The sequence below is a fragment of the Monopterus albus genome, unplaced genomic scaffold (assembly GCF_001952655.1).
Source record: "Monopterus albus unplaced genomic scaffold, M_albus_1.0 scaffold82.1, whole genome shotgun sequence".
NCBI classification, from domain to species: Eukaryota; Metazoa; Chordata; class Actinopteri; order Synbranchiformes; family Synbranchidae; genus Monopterus; species Monopterus albus.
Window position 1 is genome coordinate 2,069,694 of NW_018127962.1, and position 12,330 is coordinate 2,082,023.

General features: G+C 41.3%; 3 protein-coding genes across 6 annotated transcripts in view; 2 read left to right on the forward strand and 1 right to left on the reverse strand.

The window, feature by feature from the left end:
- Positions 1-2,491, reverse strand: part of klhl7 (kelch-like family member 7) — an 8,565-nt gene extending 6,074 nt beyond the window's left edge. Inside the window, exons 1-2 of the mRNA XM_020606811.1 lie at positions 2,062-2,491; positions 1,803-1,905 (exon numbers count right to left, since the gene is read on the reverse strand). Of these exons, the coding sequence (XP_020462467.1) occupies positions 1,803-1,905; positions 2,062-2,190 (232 nt within the window). The 5' untranslated portion in view covers positions 2,191-2,491. The remainder of the gene's footprint in view (positions 1-1,802; positions 1,906-2,061) is intronic.
- A 134-nt stretch (positions 2,492-2,625) lies between these two features.
- LOC109963898 (uncharacterized) lies at positions 2,626-5,099 on the forward strand. Of its 2 annotated transcripts, none has more exons than XM_020606814.1 (4): positions 2,626-2,983; positions 3,395-3,467; positions 3,606-3,824; positions 3,916-5,099. In XM_020606814.1, exons 1-4 carry the CDS (start codon positions 2,831-2,833, stop codon positions 4,311-4,313), a joined length of 843 nt encoding a protein of 280 aa, XP_020462470.1. In that variant the 5' UTR covers positions 2,626-2,830; the 3' UTR covers positions 4,314-5,099. The 2 variants fall into 2 exon arrangements, with proteins under 2 accessions (XP_020462470.1, XP_020462469.1); XM_020606813.1 differs by having other exon boundaries at positions 2,630-2,983; positions 3,603-3,824.
- A 1,183-nt stretch (positions 5,100-6,282) lies between these two features.
- hycc1 (hyccin PI4KA lipid kinase complex subunit 1) overlaps positions 6,283-12,330 on the forward strand; it is a 20,529-nt gene continuing 14,481 nt past the window's right edge. For 2 of the 3 annotated variants that reach the window (XM_020606946.1, XM_020606948.1), the window contains exon 1: positions 6,283-6,458. The gene's annotated coding sequence lies outside the window, so the exon portion shown is untranslated. Of the gene's footprint in view, positions 6,459-8,702; positions 8,789-12,330 lie in introns of those variants that run through there. The other variant, XM_020606947.1, reaches the window with a different exon arrangement.

Sequence of the window (12,330 nt, forward strand, 5' to 3'; positions counted from 1 at the left end):
TTCAGCAGCACTTCATAACCAACAATGAATAATCATATATATCATAATGTTAATTTACAAAATCAATCATCATAGTACACTGGTCATAATTTGTCTGGTGCTAAAACAGTTATGTGGACATAAAGGATCTATATTCATAGCTTACTGGTTTTTATTTCTTTTGCTTAAAAATCTGAATATACTCAACAACAACTGTAACCTAGTTAGTTAAAAAAATATTTCTGAGTATTTCCCCGGCACATTTCTACATCTGTGGCCTCCCAGAATATGAAAGGCACCAGGCCCAGATGGTGTGACCCCCTCCTGCTTGAAAGTGTGTGCTGATCAGCTGGCCCCCATCTTCACACTCATCTTCAACAGGTCACTGGAGCTGTGTGAAGTCCCCTCCTGCTTGAAATGCTCCACCATCATTCCAGTCCCCAAGAAACCCCCCATCAGTGGACTGAACGACTACAGACCTGTCGCCCTGACATCTGTAGTTATGAAGTCCTTTGAAAGACTGGTATTGGCCCACCTGAAGGACACCGTAGACCCCCTGCTAGACCCCCTGCAGTTCGCCTACCGGGCAAACAGGTCAGTGGGCGATGCAATTAACATGGCACTACATTACATCGTGCAACACCTCGACTCCCCAGGGACCTATGCACGGGCCCTCTTTGTGGACTTTCAGCTCAGCATTCAACACCATCATCCCGGACATCCTCCACTCCAAACTGACCCAGTTCACTGTGCCTGCCCCCACCTGTCAGTGGATTACAAGCTTTCTGAGAGACAGGAAGCAGCAGGTAAGGTTGGGGAAAACCACATCCAGCGCCCGGACAATAAGCACAGGCGCCCCCCAGGGATGTGTGCTCTCCCCTCTGCTGTTTTCACTCTGCACCAACAACTGCATCTCGAAGGACCCCTCTGTCAAGCTCCTTAAGTTTGCAACCTGGAGTTGAACACGGTCAAAACAGTGGAGATACAGTGGACTTCAGTAAGAGCCCTCCCACCTTACCCCCCCTCACCATACTTGGCAGCACTGTATCAGCAGTAAAATCCTACAAGTTCCTGGGCTCCACTATCTCCCAGGACCTGAAGTGCACGTCCAACATCAGGACCATCATCAAGAAGGCACAGCAGAGGATGTACTTCCTGCGCCAGCTCAGGAAGTTCGACCTGCCCCAGGAGCTGCTGATACAGTTCTACAGAGGAATCACTGAGTCTGTTCTCTGCACCTCCATCACTGTCTGGTTTGGCTCAGCAACCAAACAGGACAAATACAGACTTCAGCGGACAGTGAGGACTGCAGAGAAGGTCACTGGTTCAAGCCTGCCCTACATAGAGGACCTGTACACCTCATAGGTCAAAAGTAGGGTGGAGAGGATCACTGCAGACCCCTCACACCCAGGACATAATCTGTTTGAACTCCTCCCTTCTGGACGGCGTTACAGGTCACTGTGCACCAAGACAACCAGGCACCGGAACAGTTTCTTCCCCCTGGCTGTCACTCTGATGAACACTTAACCAATGACCATATGATTGGACCATAAACCTCAGTGCAATACCTGTATATATACATTGTACAGATTATACAGACTCCTACAGGACTCTAGTACTCTGTTTTAAGTACTCTATTTTGTGTGTCCAACACACCTGGCCAATAAAGCAGATTCTGAAATTCACTTAAAAAAAAAAGGAGCAGCTACACACCTGGGTTGCCATCACACCTGGCCAATAAAGCAGATTCTGATTCTGAAATACTATTTGAAGTGATGGTGGCACATCTGTCCATAATTAAGTGTCTGTGTGTGCACACTTACTGGTGAACATGAGACTAAAGAAGTGGCTAGCAGCAGCTAACACTACTCTATGAGCAGGAAAGTGTTTCCCCTGAACCACCAGGGTCACATCACAGAGGGTACCCTGAAGAAAACAAGCACACACAGTTATCAAGTGTCAAAACAGAGTGGGAAATACATTATCAAAGCTGTGTACACGTACATAAAACACAAAAAGTCTCCGTGGGAGACGGACAGCCTTGTCTTTTTATTTAGTGTCCTCCCTAACACACTCACACACCTGTTTCCTCAGGGTGTTCATGACTCCCATAATGCTGGATAGCTGTCTGTACTCCTCTTTGGTGGCACATTTCCTCTCGCTTTTCTTCTTGGAGCTGGACCCTTTCTCTGGAGAAGCCATCCCCGTCATGTCAGCCAGATTAATGCTATCTGTTTAGTGAAATTAAACAACAAATTCAAAAGCCACTGCAAACAGTGTGTGTAGCTAACAATCTCTTTGTTGTCGCTCAGCCACTGACAGTTGGCTAAATGTTAATAGAAAAGAGTATCATGTTGTGATTTTAAGAACTAAAACAAGGCTGTTTGGTGGCAGCTTTTCCCTGAAAGCCAGCCGAGAGAAAATCATAAAAATGAATTTGATGCCAGGTGTTGAAATAAACCCGGTTAGCGCCGTGTATGTAAAACTCAAAGTCTAGTTAGCCGTTATTGTGGTTTCCTTCTTCTTCTGTGGTTTGCTTATGCTTGAACATAACTCACGGTCACCCCCTCTACCGACAGAGGTCGCGAATTACACACTACCCTGCAGGATCGCACAGCTGATTACTACAGTTTGTATATACGGGAAATTTTCAGGAGAAAAGACACATTAGCGGTTTTTGTGTCTTGAAATACACATTTCTATATATATCTAATCAATATACTCGTGCAGTTAGTATTGCAGCATTTAGCTTAGCCTATCTCGTTCCATTTCACCTGTAGCTAGGTATGTGTACCTGCCTGTTTGTCACGTTCATATTTCTACACTAATCCTTAAAACATCAGGAAGTCGCATGACGCTGATGTCAGCGGAATGCGGGCTACAAAACAAATGCATGCTGTCAGCAATAACTGACCTGAAAACAAACTGTGAGACATCAGAGTTGAAGAAAATGCATCGTTTTCTCTGCTGTTGGTGCTTCTCTTGTGAAAACTCCGGCAACGAGGTAGGGTATGTGATTATGCTTCACTGAGTGTTATGATAATGTTAATATGGCAATATTTCCTTCGAGTTCTGACGAGAAACTTGATTACTGTTTTGCTTCAGTAAAGTTACTCGATTAACCCATACTAGTCTATCTGAATATAAAAAGGGTCTCTTTATAAATCTTTTCAACTATACCGTGCTACACAGGAAAACAGTCCTCATAAAAAAGACGTTATACATTTTTTTTCCTTGTGTCAAAAAAGTGCAGAGATGAAACATGAGCATGAGACACTAAAATGAGTAAGACAAAGTTTTTTTTTAAATGTCAAATATAAATGCTGGGTTAGCTGAATTGATGTGTATATTAATGTTTTATGTGTATTTTGACCATGTTTTTGGATTATATATAATGAAAACTCTGCTATTTCAGAGGCAGCCTCTTTTGCAGCCCAGACCTGACCTGAATGGAGCTAGATCAGCCAGGCAGACATCACCAGCATCCAGTGCGACATTATCTCTCTTAATGATTATATGTTTGTGTTTTAAACCCATACACTTCTAGTGCATCAAACTATGGATCAGTTTGTCTTTGCTGCATGAGTTCTTTTGTGTATCTGTGATATATTTATTTCCCCCAGAAGCACAGACTGTAAAGCGAATCGGCAGGCTGGTGATGAGACGTGTGTGTGTACCAGAGTTGGACAAGAGGTTTTCTGACATGGCTGAGACCTTCAATGAGCAGCAAGCGTGCTATGAGGCCATGGTTGAACACATCAGCAACCTACAACAAGCCTACGGTTGTGCCCACAGTGACACCCTGTCTTTTGCTGAATGTGTGGGGAAGATCAGAGAGGAGCACAGTGAGTGACACTCAGAGCTCAAATTATTCAGTTTCCTGTTTCTGTTTTCTTCTTTTTTAATCTTTATCTCTGTCTCTGTCGCTACATCCAGAAGCCACACACAGGGTCTACTTTAGAATTAAAGGCTATGACTTCTCCCTCAGTGTGGTTCCTGTGGAGTTAGAGGGCAACAGTGAGGAGGAACCACTGCCTCCACTTCTGCAGTTGGCTCAGAATGAAATGAGGGGCACATCTCAGAGTGCCAAGGCCACCGTATCTAAGGGTACCACACTTCAAGAGCTGGCTGGCTGGCTGCTCCGTAGCAGTGATCGAATGACTAAGCAAGTGCAGGAAGTAGCATCATCTCACCAGGAGCAAGGAAGACTCATTGTGAACCTGGAGGAAAACATGAGGGAAGTGAGTAGGGCGAAGGATTTGTCGGCAGACTACAGAAAACAAGCTGGAGAAGTCCTTTCTGAGGCTGCACAGATTGCAGGGCCTCTTTTGTAGCTGGTTTATAAACATTTTAAATGCTTTAATTGATTCCACAAATTGCATTTAAATAAGAGCGGTATTGTTGCCAGATGGTTAGTGCTGTCACCTCACAACAAGAAGGTTCCGTGTTTAAGCCTCAACTGACCTGGTCCCTTTCTGTGCATGTTCATGTCCCTGTGCCTGCATGGGTTCTCTCTGGGTACTCCTGCTTCCTCCCACCGTCCAAAGAAATGCAACTTAGGCTGACTGGTGACTCTAAATTACCCATAGGAGAGTATGGTTGTCTAAGTGTCAGCCCTGTGATAGACTGGCAACATGTCCAGGGTATACCCTGCCTCTCGTCTAATGTCAGCTGGGATTGGCTCCCCCCGCAGCCCTCTTCAGGATAAGCAGTATAGCTAATGGATGGATGGACTTTTTAATAGGCCTAAGATTCAAATATTTACAAAGATTATACCCACTCTTTTAACACTTGTGGGTAGGGAAACACATCATGTCACACAGTCAGACTACTGTTATAGCTCAGACAGAATAAAATTTTGCTCAATGTGCAGCTCCTTTTCTTGGTAAACAGTTGCAAACTACTGTCAATTTGTGAACATGGACAAAGCTACCAAATATCAGTGTCAATAATCTGTATTCATATCCTAGCATTTGCTTCAACATGGGAAATCTTAGAAACACACAATGTTGTGCATGGTATACTTTTTCAGTGCTTAGGGGGCTTTTCATTTGCTGGCTTACAAGGATATAAAGACTCATATCTGCTTTTTATACTTTATTAACATTGTAATAAAAATAGCAAACAGTACTGTCTAAAGAAATTTTCCATGTGTCATTTTTTAAGCCAACATTAGGGGGCATTGCAGACTCACTTTAGTATTAGTATTCTAACAGTTACTCTGCAAATTATACTCCTTGTTCCTTCCTTTTCACAGAAATTGCACTTTGTGGGTTAAAATTCCTGAAATCACATACTCAGGTCTCAAAACAATAAATGTATCACTATTTTTTAAAGAATTTTGTGCCTGATTAGACATTTAGATTGTTGCAAAAGCATGGCCTAGATAAAGACTGTTCTTGCCAAATGCAAGAGTATTGAGGCTGATAACTGCACTGGATTGTTATTGATATATAATTCACTGAAGGAACACCACAGGACACAATCTCCTAGCAATAATAAGAACTGAACTGGGGATTTGCTGTGATTGTTAGTGTACTTATGTTTTGTAACAATCAGACTAAACAGATTTGCTGCTTATTATCAACAAAAGCTCCACTGCATTTATTAATTGTTTAAAAACTGTAGCTTTCCAGCTTTTATTAATATGAAAGCAAGTCTCCATCATTAATATTGGAAAATCCATTGTTCCAGAGATCATTATCAAGCAGTCAAATGTTGTTTAACAGTTTTAGAGTACTGTTTTATAGCATTGTAGATTAACTTGGCATGAAATGTGTATGGTGGGTATGGGTTAATCTGAGAACACAGAGTTAGTATCTAAATGAAAACGTTTTGTAAATAAATAAACAAAAAATGTAGTAAAAAATATTGCTGGTGTTTAATGCAAGCAACTTATACTAATTATGTCCTTAATGACTTTGACTCTGCTCCAATGTTAGTGCGGCAAAACAATTAAAAGAAATTTGATTAGCCCATGTTCACAGTAAAAAATTTAAATATTATGTATTTGTATTAAATGAATGGAAGGCAAAGTAACTAATTACTAAACGTTGTTTAATTGCAAGGTATATGCTGAAGTATATTACAAACTGCCAATAAATAACTTATATAAATAATTTACTTATAGCTCCTGTGGGAGATCATTGCTGTCAAAGGGTAATGACTGAAGCGACAATCTACCATGTTCGTGGAAATTATTAACATGGAGTCTAGTGTCTAATTTGATTGGGTGTTACATTTAGGGGCGTGGCAGTTAGAATATATACTGCTTTCTCATTGGTTGTCCGTCTGTCACTCTGTGGAGACCGAGTTCTCTCGTTTAAGGTAGTATGAGTGGAGAAAGTAATGAAGATGGAAGGAGCTGATATTGATGAATTATTGAGGAGATATATGAAATAGCGAAGTGATAGCTTTTTACTGGTCTTGTCGGAACGATAGAGGGCAGCGATATCAGGAAGTTGACAGATAGCATGCCAGTAAGTACCGTAACTTCCCCGATTTACTTGGTATCGCGCCTTATATGAGCTAGCTAACTAGCTAATCTAAGCAACCGTAATGTTAGTGACAGCTCGAAGTCGTTCAGCAAGCGAAGGTAGAGAGTCTGGGACGGGGGGGATTCATTTACAGTTTGCAGCTAATACTGTTTAGCAAATGCACTGAATTATGTGGCTGGGAAAGCAACTGTTTGCCATTGAAGCTCCAGTACATTGAGACAGATTTTCAGGTTTTAACACAAGCTGTGTTACGTTAAGCTACTAGTTGCAAGTACGGCAAACGAACAGGTATTACCAGTTAAATCAGCTAAATAACATGAACTAAAACAGCAGTCAAAACGGGAAGGCTTTGCTATTCGTTAATCTAGCGAGCTACTGTCGTAGGCTTAGTTACATCTGTCATAACGACAGACTTTGTACCTTTATTTTGTTTAACAACTGTGTATGTGTGGTCTGTCAGGACCTTTAAGAGACATGTAGATTCTTCAGGTGATCTCTCTCTCTCTCTCTCTCACTCACTCAGACAGAGACAAAGAGCTTATCGGCCACTGTAATGTGTTGTTAGGGTTTTTCCTCATAGCTATCATGTTATGCAGCTTTAGCCAGCTGAGGGGTTTCCTCTGTGAGGGGGAACAGTATGCAGTTTATCGCGAAGCCCCATGTCAGTATGTACAAACGGTCTGCTATATTTTTCATGGAGTGGCTTGCTGTTTTAAAATGGACTGGTTTGTTGAGTGAGCGTTTGCACACTGTTAAAGTTGTATAGTTGGAATGTGGCTGTGTGTGAGTGTATGTGAAAAAAGCATGCACAGGCTTTGTTAATGTGTGGCTGTTGGCGTCTCATGTCTCTTAATGGTTCATGGCAGTGATGCCCGGCAGGTCATGTAGCAACAAGATCGTGCTGCTCTGCTCTCATTCAGTGTCACATAGTCACAGCTTCATGAGCAGTTTGAACAATGAAAACTGTAAAGGCTACACCTACTTAATACAAGCACAGCACAGGTGACATATCAGTGCTGATTTTCCCTGCAAAAATATACTGTTGAAGGCATAGATACTATTAGATGTAGCATCCCTTTATCTCAATGAAAAAATCTTGGAAATCAAGATGATTATCTGCACCAGAAGTGGGTATCTGTGACATTCTAGGGCTGAACACTAACAGATTATGAGAGCCATCTCAAATTGTGATGTGAAAAGCTGCTCACTGTGAGAGAAAGAGAAAGAGAGAAAGACAAATGGAAAGTAAACGGGGAGATAAGTGTTTCAATAAAAAAAAAAACCCACAGTGGTCACTACAATCACAAGTCACTTCAGGTTAACACGCTGCAGGTAGATGGGGAATTGGAGGGACGAGAGGAGGGAGTAAGATGCATTGGAGGCTGCTGTAAGAGGTTTCCTCCCTCTCAGATCTTTCAGCAGCAAAAACCACATGCGCAAACCACAGACTCTGTTGTCATATCTGCTTAGTTACAGGCAGCTCTGTACTATAAACTGTATGTGTTTGTCCAAATGTGAAACAAAATGGAAACAGAAATGCCCCCCCCACACACACACACACACAACACAAATAGTCCTGAGCCTTTTTTCACACTGATCGTGTGAAAAAAGATGTGATATAAACTGAGGAACAATATTAAAATGTGTAACATATTTAGCAGGACATGTTAGAGGCTCTGCTCTTAATGGCCACCATTATATAACCCTGCCTTGTCCACACCACTGCTCCTCAAATTAAATCCTTAACAGATTTTTTTTTTCCCCATTCAAGATGAAACAAGTTTGTACTGTGATTACCGGTTCTGCTGGTTGACATTTGACAACTGAGCTAGTTTAGTGATTTTGGGTGGGTTTCTGTTCCTGGTTCTGACTTTGATTAGCATAGTTTTAATGGTCTGGGTCTGAACAAGAGCTGTCAGCTCAGGGTACTTTAGCTAGTTTGGATTAATTTGAGCTTGTCTGATCTGTTTTATAACTCCTCATCTTTCTGTAGTTTCGGTTCTTTGAGGATTTTGTAACCAGTGTTATGTGTAGCTTCCACCCTGTACCACAGGAAAAAGCAGCTGGGGCAGCTCTGACTCTTGTCAAAACCACCCACTTTGTCTTCCTCTCTGCTCCCTTTCTCTCCTTCATTAAAGTCTTCATTCTTATTGGCCCACCCACTTCCTGAAAAAAAAAAAAGGTTCCAAAGCATGTGTGTAATAGGAAATGAGGCACTCAGCTGGGATTTGAATGTGTGTTGTTAGCTGCCTCCCTAATTCATTCTCACTTGGACTCCCTGCAATTCTCTCTTTGCCAGCTTTTCCAGACAGGTGCGTTCTCACGTTACTACTGAGCACAGGAGAACAGTTTTTCATGGATTTGATAGCGATGATTGCCTTTGGTTTTTTTTAATAGTCTGTGTGTTTGTCTCAGGTGTTTTATGTAACTGTGCTTGGATATGCAAGCACACTTGCAGCAAAGATTAGGAATGTAAATTCAGCAGTGACCTGTTTGTTTTAGGTGTCTTTAGAGGGAGGAGTCACAAATAAGGTCTTTTAGATTGCCAAGACTGTGTGTGTGTGTGTGTGTGTGTGTGTGTGCGTAGTCAGAGAGAATGATCTGTCAGCTTTAGCTAGCTCACAGGAACAGGTTTTGTCAAACTAGACATTGAGTAAACACATTTGCACACACACTTGTGCAATGCCTGACACGTTCTCTGTTACTTTTTGACAAGTCGTTTGCTCCATCAGAGCTTTGCATTGATGGAAAAACTCAGGAAGCCATAGCTACTAAAAACATTTTAGACTCATTTCTTGAGCTTCTTTAAAGTAATGTGTGTGTGTGTGTGTGTGTGTGTGTGTGTGTGTGTGTTCAACTCTTTTCATATGCCTCAAAGCCTGTGGGGATGCCAGGGACAGTGCAGATTGAAACCCAGTGAACACTCCTCTTTTATCCTTCTCTGGTATTATTCAGCTCTTGGGTTATCGTACATTCCTTTTATTCCTCACCTCCATTTATGTCTCTCTTTATTCATTTAGCCATTGATCTTCTCTGATCATTCTCCTGCTCTGCCTGTCTGTCTTCATCACTTTATTAGTTTGTTACTTGGCAAGCCTGCTCAGTCACTTATCAGCAACACTGGCTTATTCACATATATATATATATATGTATGTATGTGTGTGTGTGTGTGTGTGGCATGAGCAGCACAGAAGCAGCTCACCAGCTGCTGTATCATTTGTACAAGTGTGCTCATATTGATTTGTCATGATTTATTTGTCCATAAAATGACAGAGATGGCTCAGAAGTCAGCCAGACGGAGGCAAGCATTTGCCTAATAACATAATTACACTCAATAGCGTGATCCTAGGGCCATTAGTTTGTTTTCCTCCACCAGCTGCTTGTGCTGTTCTGCATGTGTTAATACAGCCTAGAAGAATTTGACACATGGTTTGTACCACCCTCCCTCGGGATTTGAATGCAGACACAATAAATAATTGAGCAAATAATCTGTAAATTGAAGGTGCCCTATGGAGGCTTATTGTAAACAAAAAAAGTTCTTTTTATACCTATTCACCAAAATGTATTGTGTAGCCTTGATGCATAACAAACCTGTTAAATGTATTTCCTTTGCTTTTTTTGAACATTTTGACACCCGTGTTGTTGACATCCATGTTCGTTTGCTAGCAGTCTGCTCCTTCACGGCCTATTTTGACACACTGCTCTGTTTCTTCATATTGCTTCCACCTGTAGTTTTTTGCACTCTGTTTTTATTTGTGTACCTAGTGAAATTATTTTAAAGGTGCCCTTTAATTTATAAGTTTAGTTACTTTGTACCCACCTCTGCTTTCTACTGTTGTGCATGTGTCACTGCAGTTTTCACTGTTTGCTGCTGAGATAGAAGGCAAATAGACCGCATAGGTAGGTGGCATTGCAGATGACTGCTGATTTTAGTCTTCAAATAATATAGCTTTTTCTGAATACAGATGTTGCAGATGACATGCTCCACATGCCAGCGAGCAGACAGAGTTGACAGGTTAAAAGTGATTCAGTAGGAGGAGAACCCGTCCTCTTACAGGACTGACTCATCCACATTAATCACAGCGTTTATATATTTATTTTTATTCTGCCAGTCAGCCTGCCATTAAAACACACATGCTGGCTCTAGATATCACTGTCATTAAAGACTAATTTCTCTAAATGGAGGCTATTCTGCTTTATAATCCTTCCCCTTTTCATGAGACACTGGCTTCCCTCCCTTCTTGTCATTCCGGTCATTGGTGCAGTCCATAAATAGACACCTGGCTACCATGGAGGGGCCAAGCTCCAGCATTAAAACATTATAAAGCATTTGGATGCGTGAAAGACAGATTAGGTGGCAGGGAAGATGGGAAGTGAAAAAGCTGATGTGTAGGAGGACGAGCGAACCTATGGGGACGAAGGAAGGGACAGTGAAGATGAAAATCAACCACAAACATTTCTTATAACATGCATCATGCAAACACCTTTTAGATATATCAAATGTATATGCATGTTAAAGGTTTTTTGATAATCCTCTTCGTAATTCATTCAGAATATGTTTGGAATATTTTCTGTCACAGCCAGATCTGTTTGTGAGCTGAAGTGTTAATACTTTTTACAAGGTGTGTGTGTGTGTGTGTGTGTGATGGGCTCAGAAGAGTTTTTAAAGGGCAGAAGTTTGCCATCTTCAGCCCAAATCTGAACATACATTTCTGCATAACATTTCTGCATAACAAGTATGTACATAGAAGGACTTCTTCCTCTCTCTCTCTTTTTCTCAGCTTCTGTTGCCAGACATACCAAACATGGACTTTGTTTTTGCATTCAACAGCCAATTTAGCCTTGTACTTGCAGTTTCAGAGCACATGCACAATATACTGTACCCTGCTGTGAAAACAGACTGCTAGTCTAAAACAGATTATACATCACAGGAATAGACAAGGAGATGGTGTTCTCCTCCTAATCACAAAGCATACTATAGGTCTTTAGTGAGATTGCTGTGTTGTCTTAGCCTTTCGCTGTAGAGCTGATTAATTAAGGTGCCCTCAATACACATGAAGACTAGGACTGAAACTACATATTTTAATACTCTATTAACCCATAGATTTTCTTTTTAATTAAAAAGATTAAACTACTAATTATGGAATGTCAATGTGAAAGTTGGTTTTAACAGTTTCCTACAACTTAGGGTGATGCCTACAATTTGCTTGTTACGTCTAATAGTCTAAACCCGGAAAGGCATTCAATTTACAGTGGTGTGAAACGAGCAAAGAAGTTGCATTTGAGAAGCACGAACCATGAACATTTGGGACTTTTGGTCACGCAAGTAGTGCATCTCTAGTGATGGCAGTGTTGGTTGGTAGGCGAGTTTGCTGTTTTGATCCACATTGAAAGATCTCAAAAATTATATGATGGATTGACATTCATGTTTCCTAGAGGTTGAATCCTGATGACTTTAATGAACTCCTCACCTTTTGCTAAAAATCCCATCATGATCTTTGCTGTTGGTTTTTCTTCCTGTTCTTGTCTCTCACTTGTCCCCTTTGGTTGGATGTGACTGCAGGACAGACAGCTATGTCAGAGAAGAATTAGCAGATGCTTTATTAAAATTTCTAAACACTTAAAGCAGAGAAAATTAAAATGATATTGAGAGAAAAACATATGTGTGAGCGGAGTGCCTAGAAGAGACAATGAAAGAAGTTAAGATGCAGACAGTGTAAGAATTGGGCTGTCTAGGTGGGTAATAGCAAACGGGGATGGAGGGATTATAGCCCTTTTTTTAAACCTCTAGCTAAAGCAGGTAAGAGCCTTTTTCTGTCTCTCTGGTTAAAGGCATCTGAATTGTACAGCCTCT

Excerpts from the sequence above, each read along its gene's own strand:
- LOC109963898 (XM_020606813.1), top strand. The coding sequence starts at position 2,831 with ATGACGCTGATGTCAGCGGAATGCGGGCTACAAAACAAATGCATGCTG. Across the intron at positions 2,984-3,394 it reads GTGAAAACTCCGGCAACGAG|AGGCAGCCTCTTTTGCAGCC; the intron begins GTAGGGTATGTG and ends CTGCTATTTCAG. Across the intron at positions 3,468-3,602 it reads GCAGACATCACCAGCATCCA|AAGCACAGACTGTAAAGCGA; the intron begins GTGCGACATTAT and ends TATTTCCCCCAG.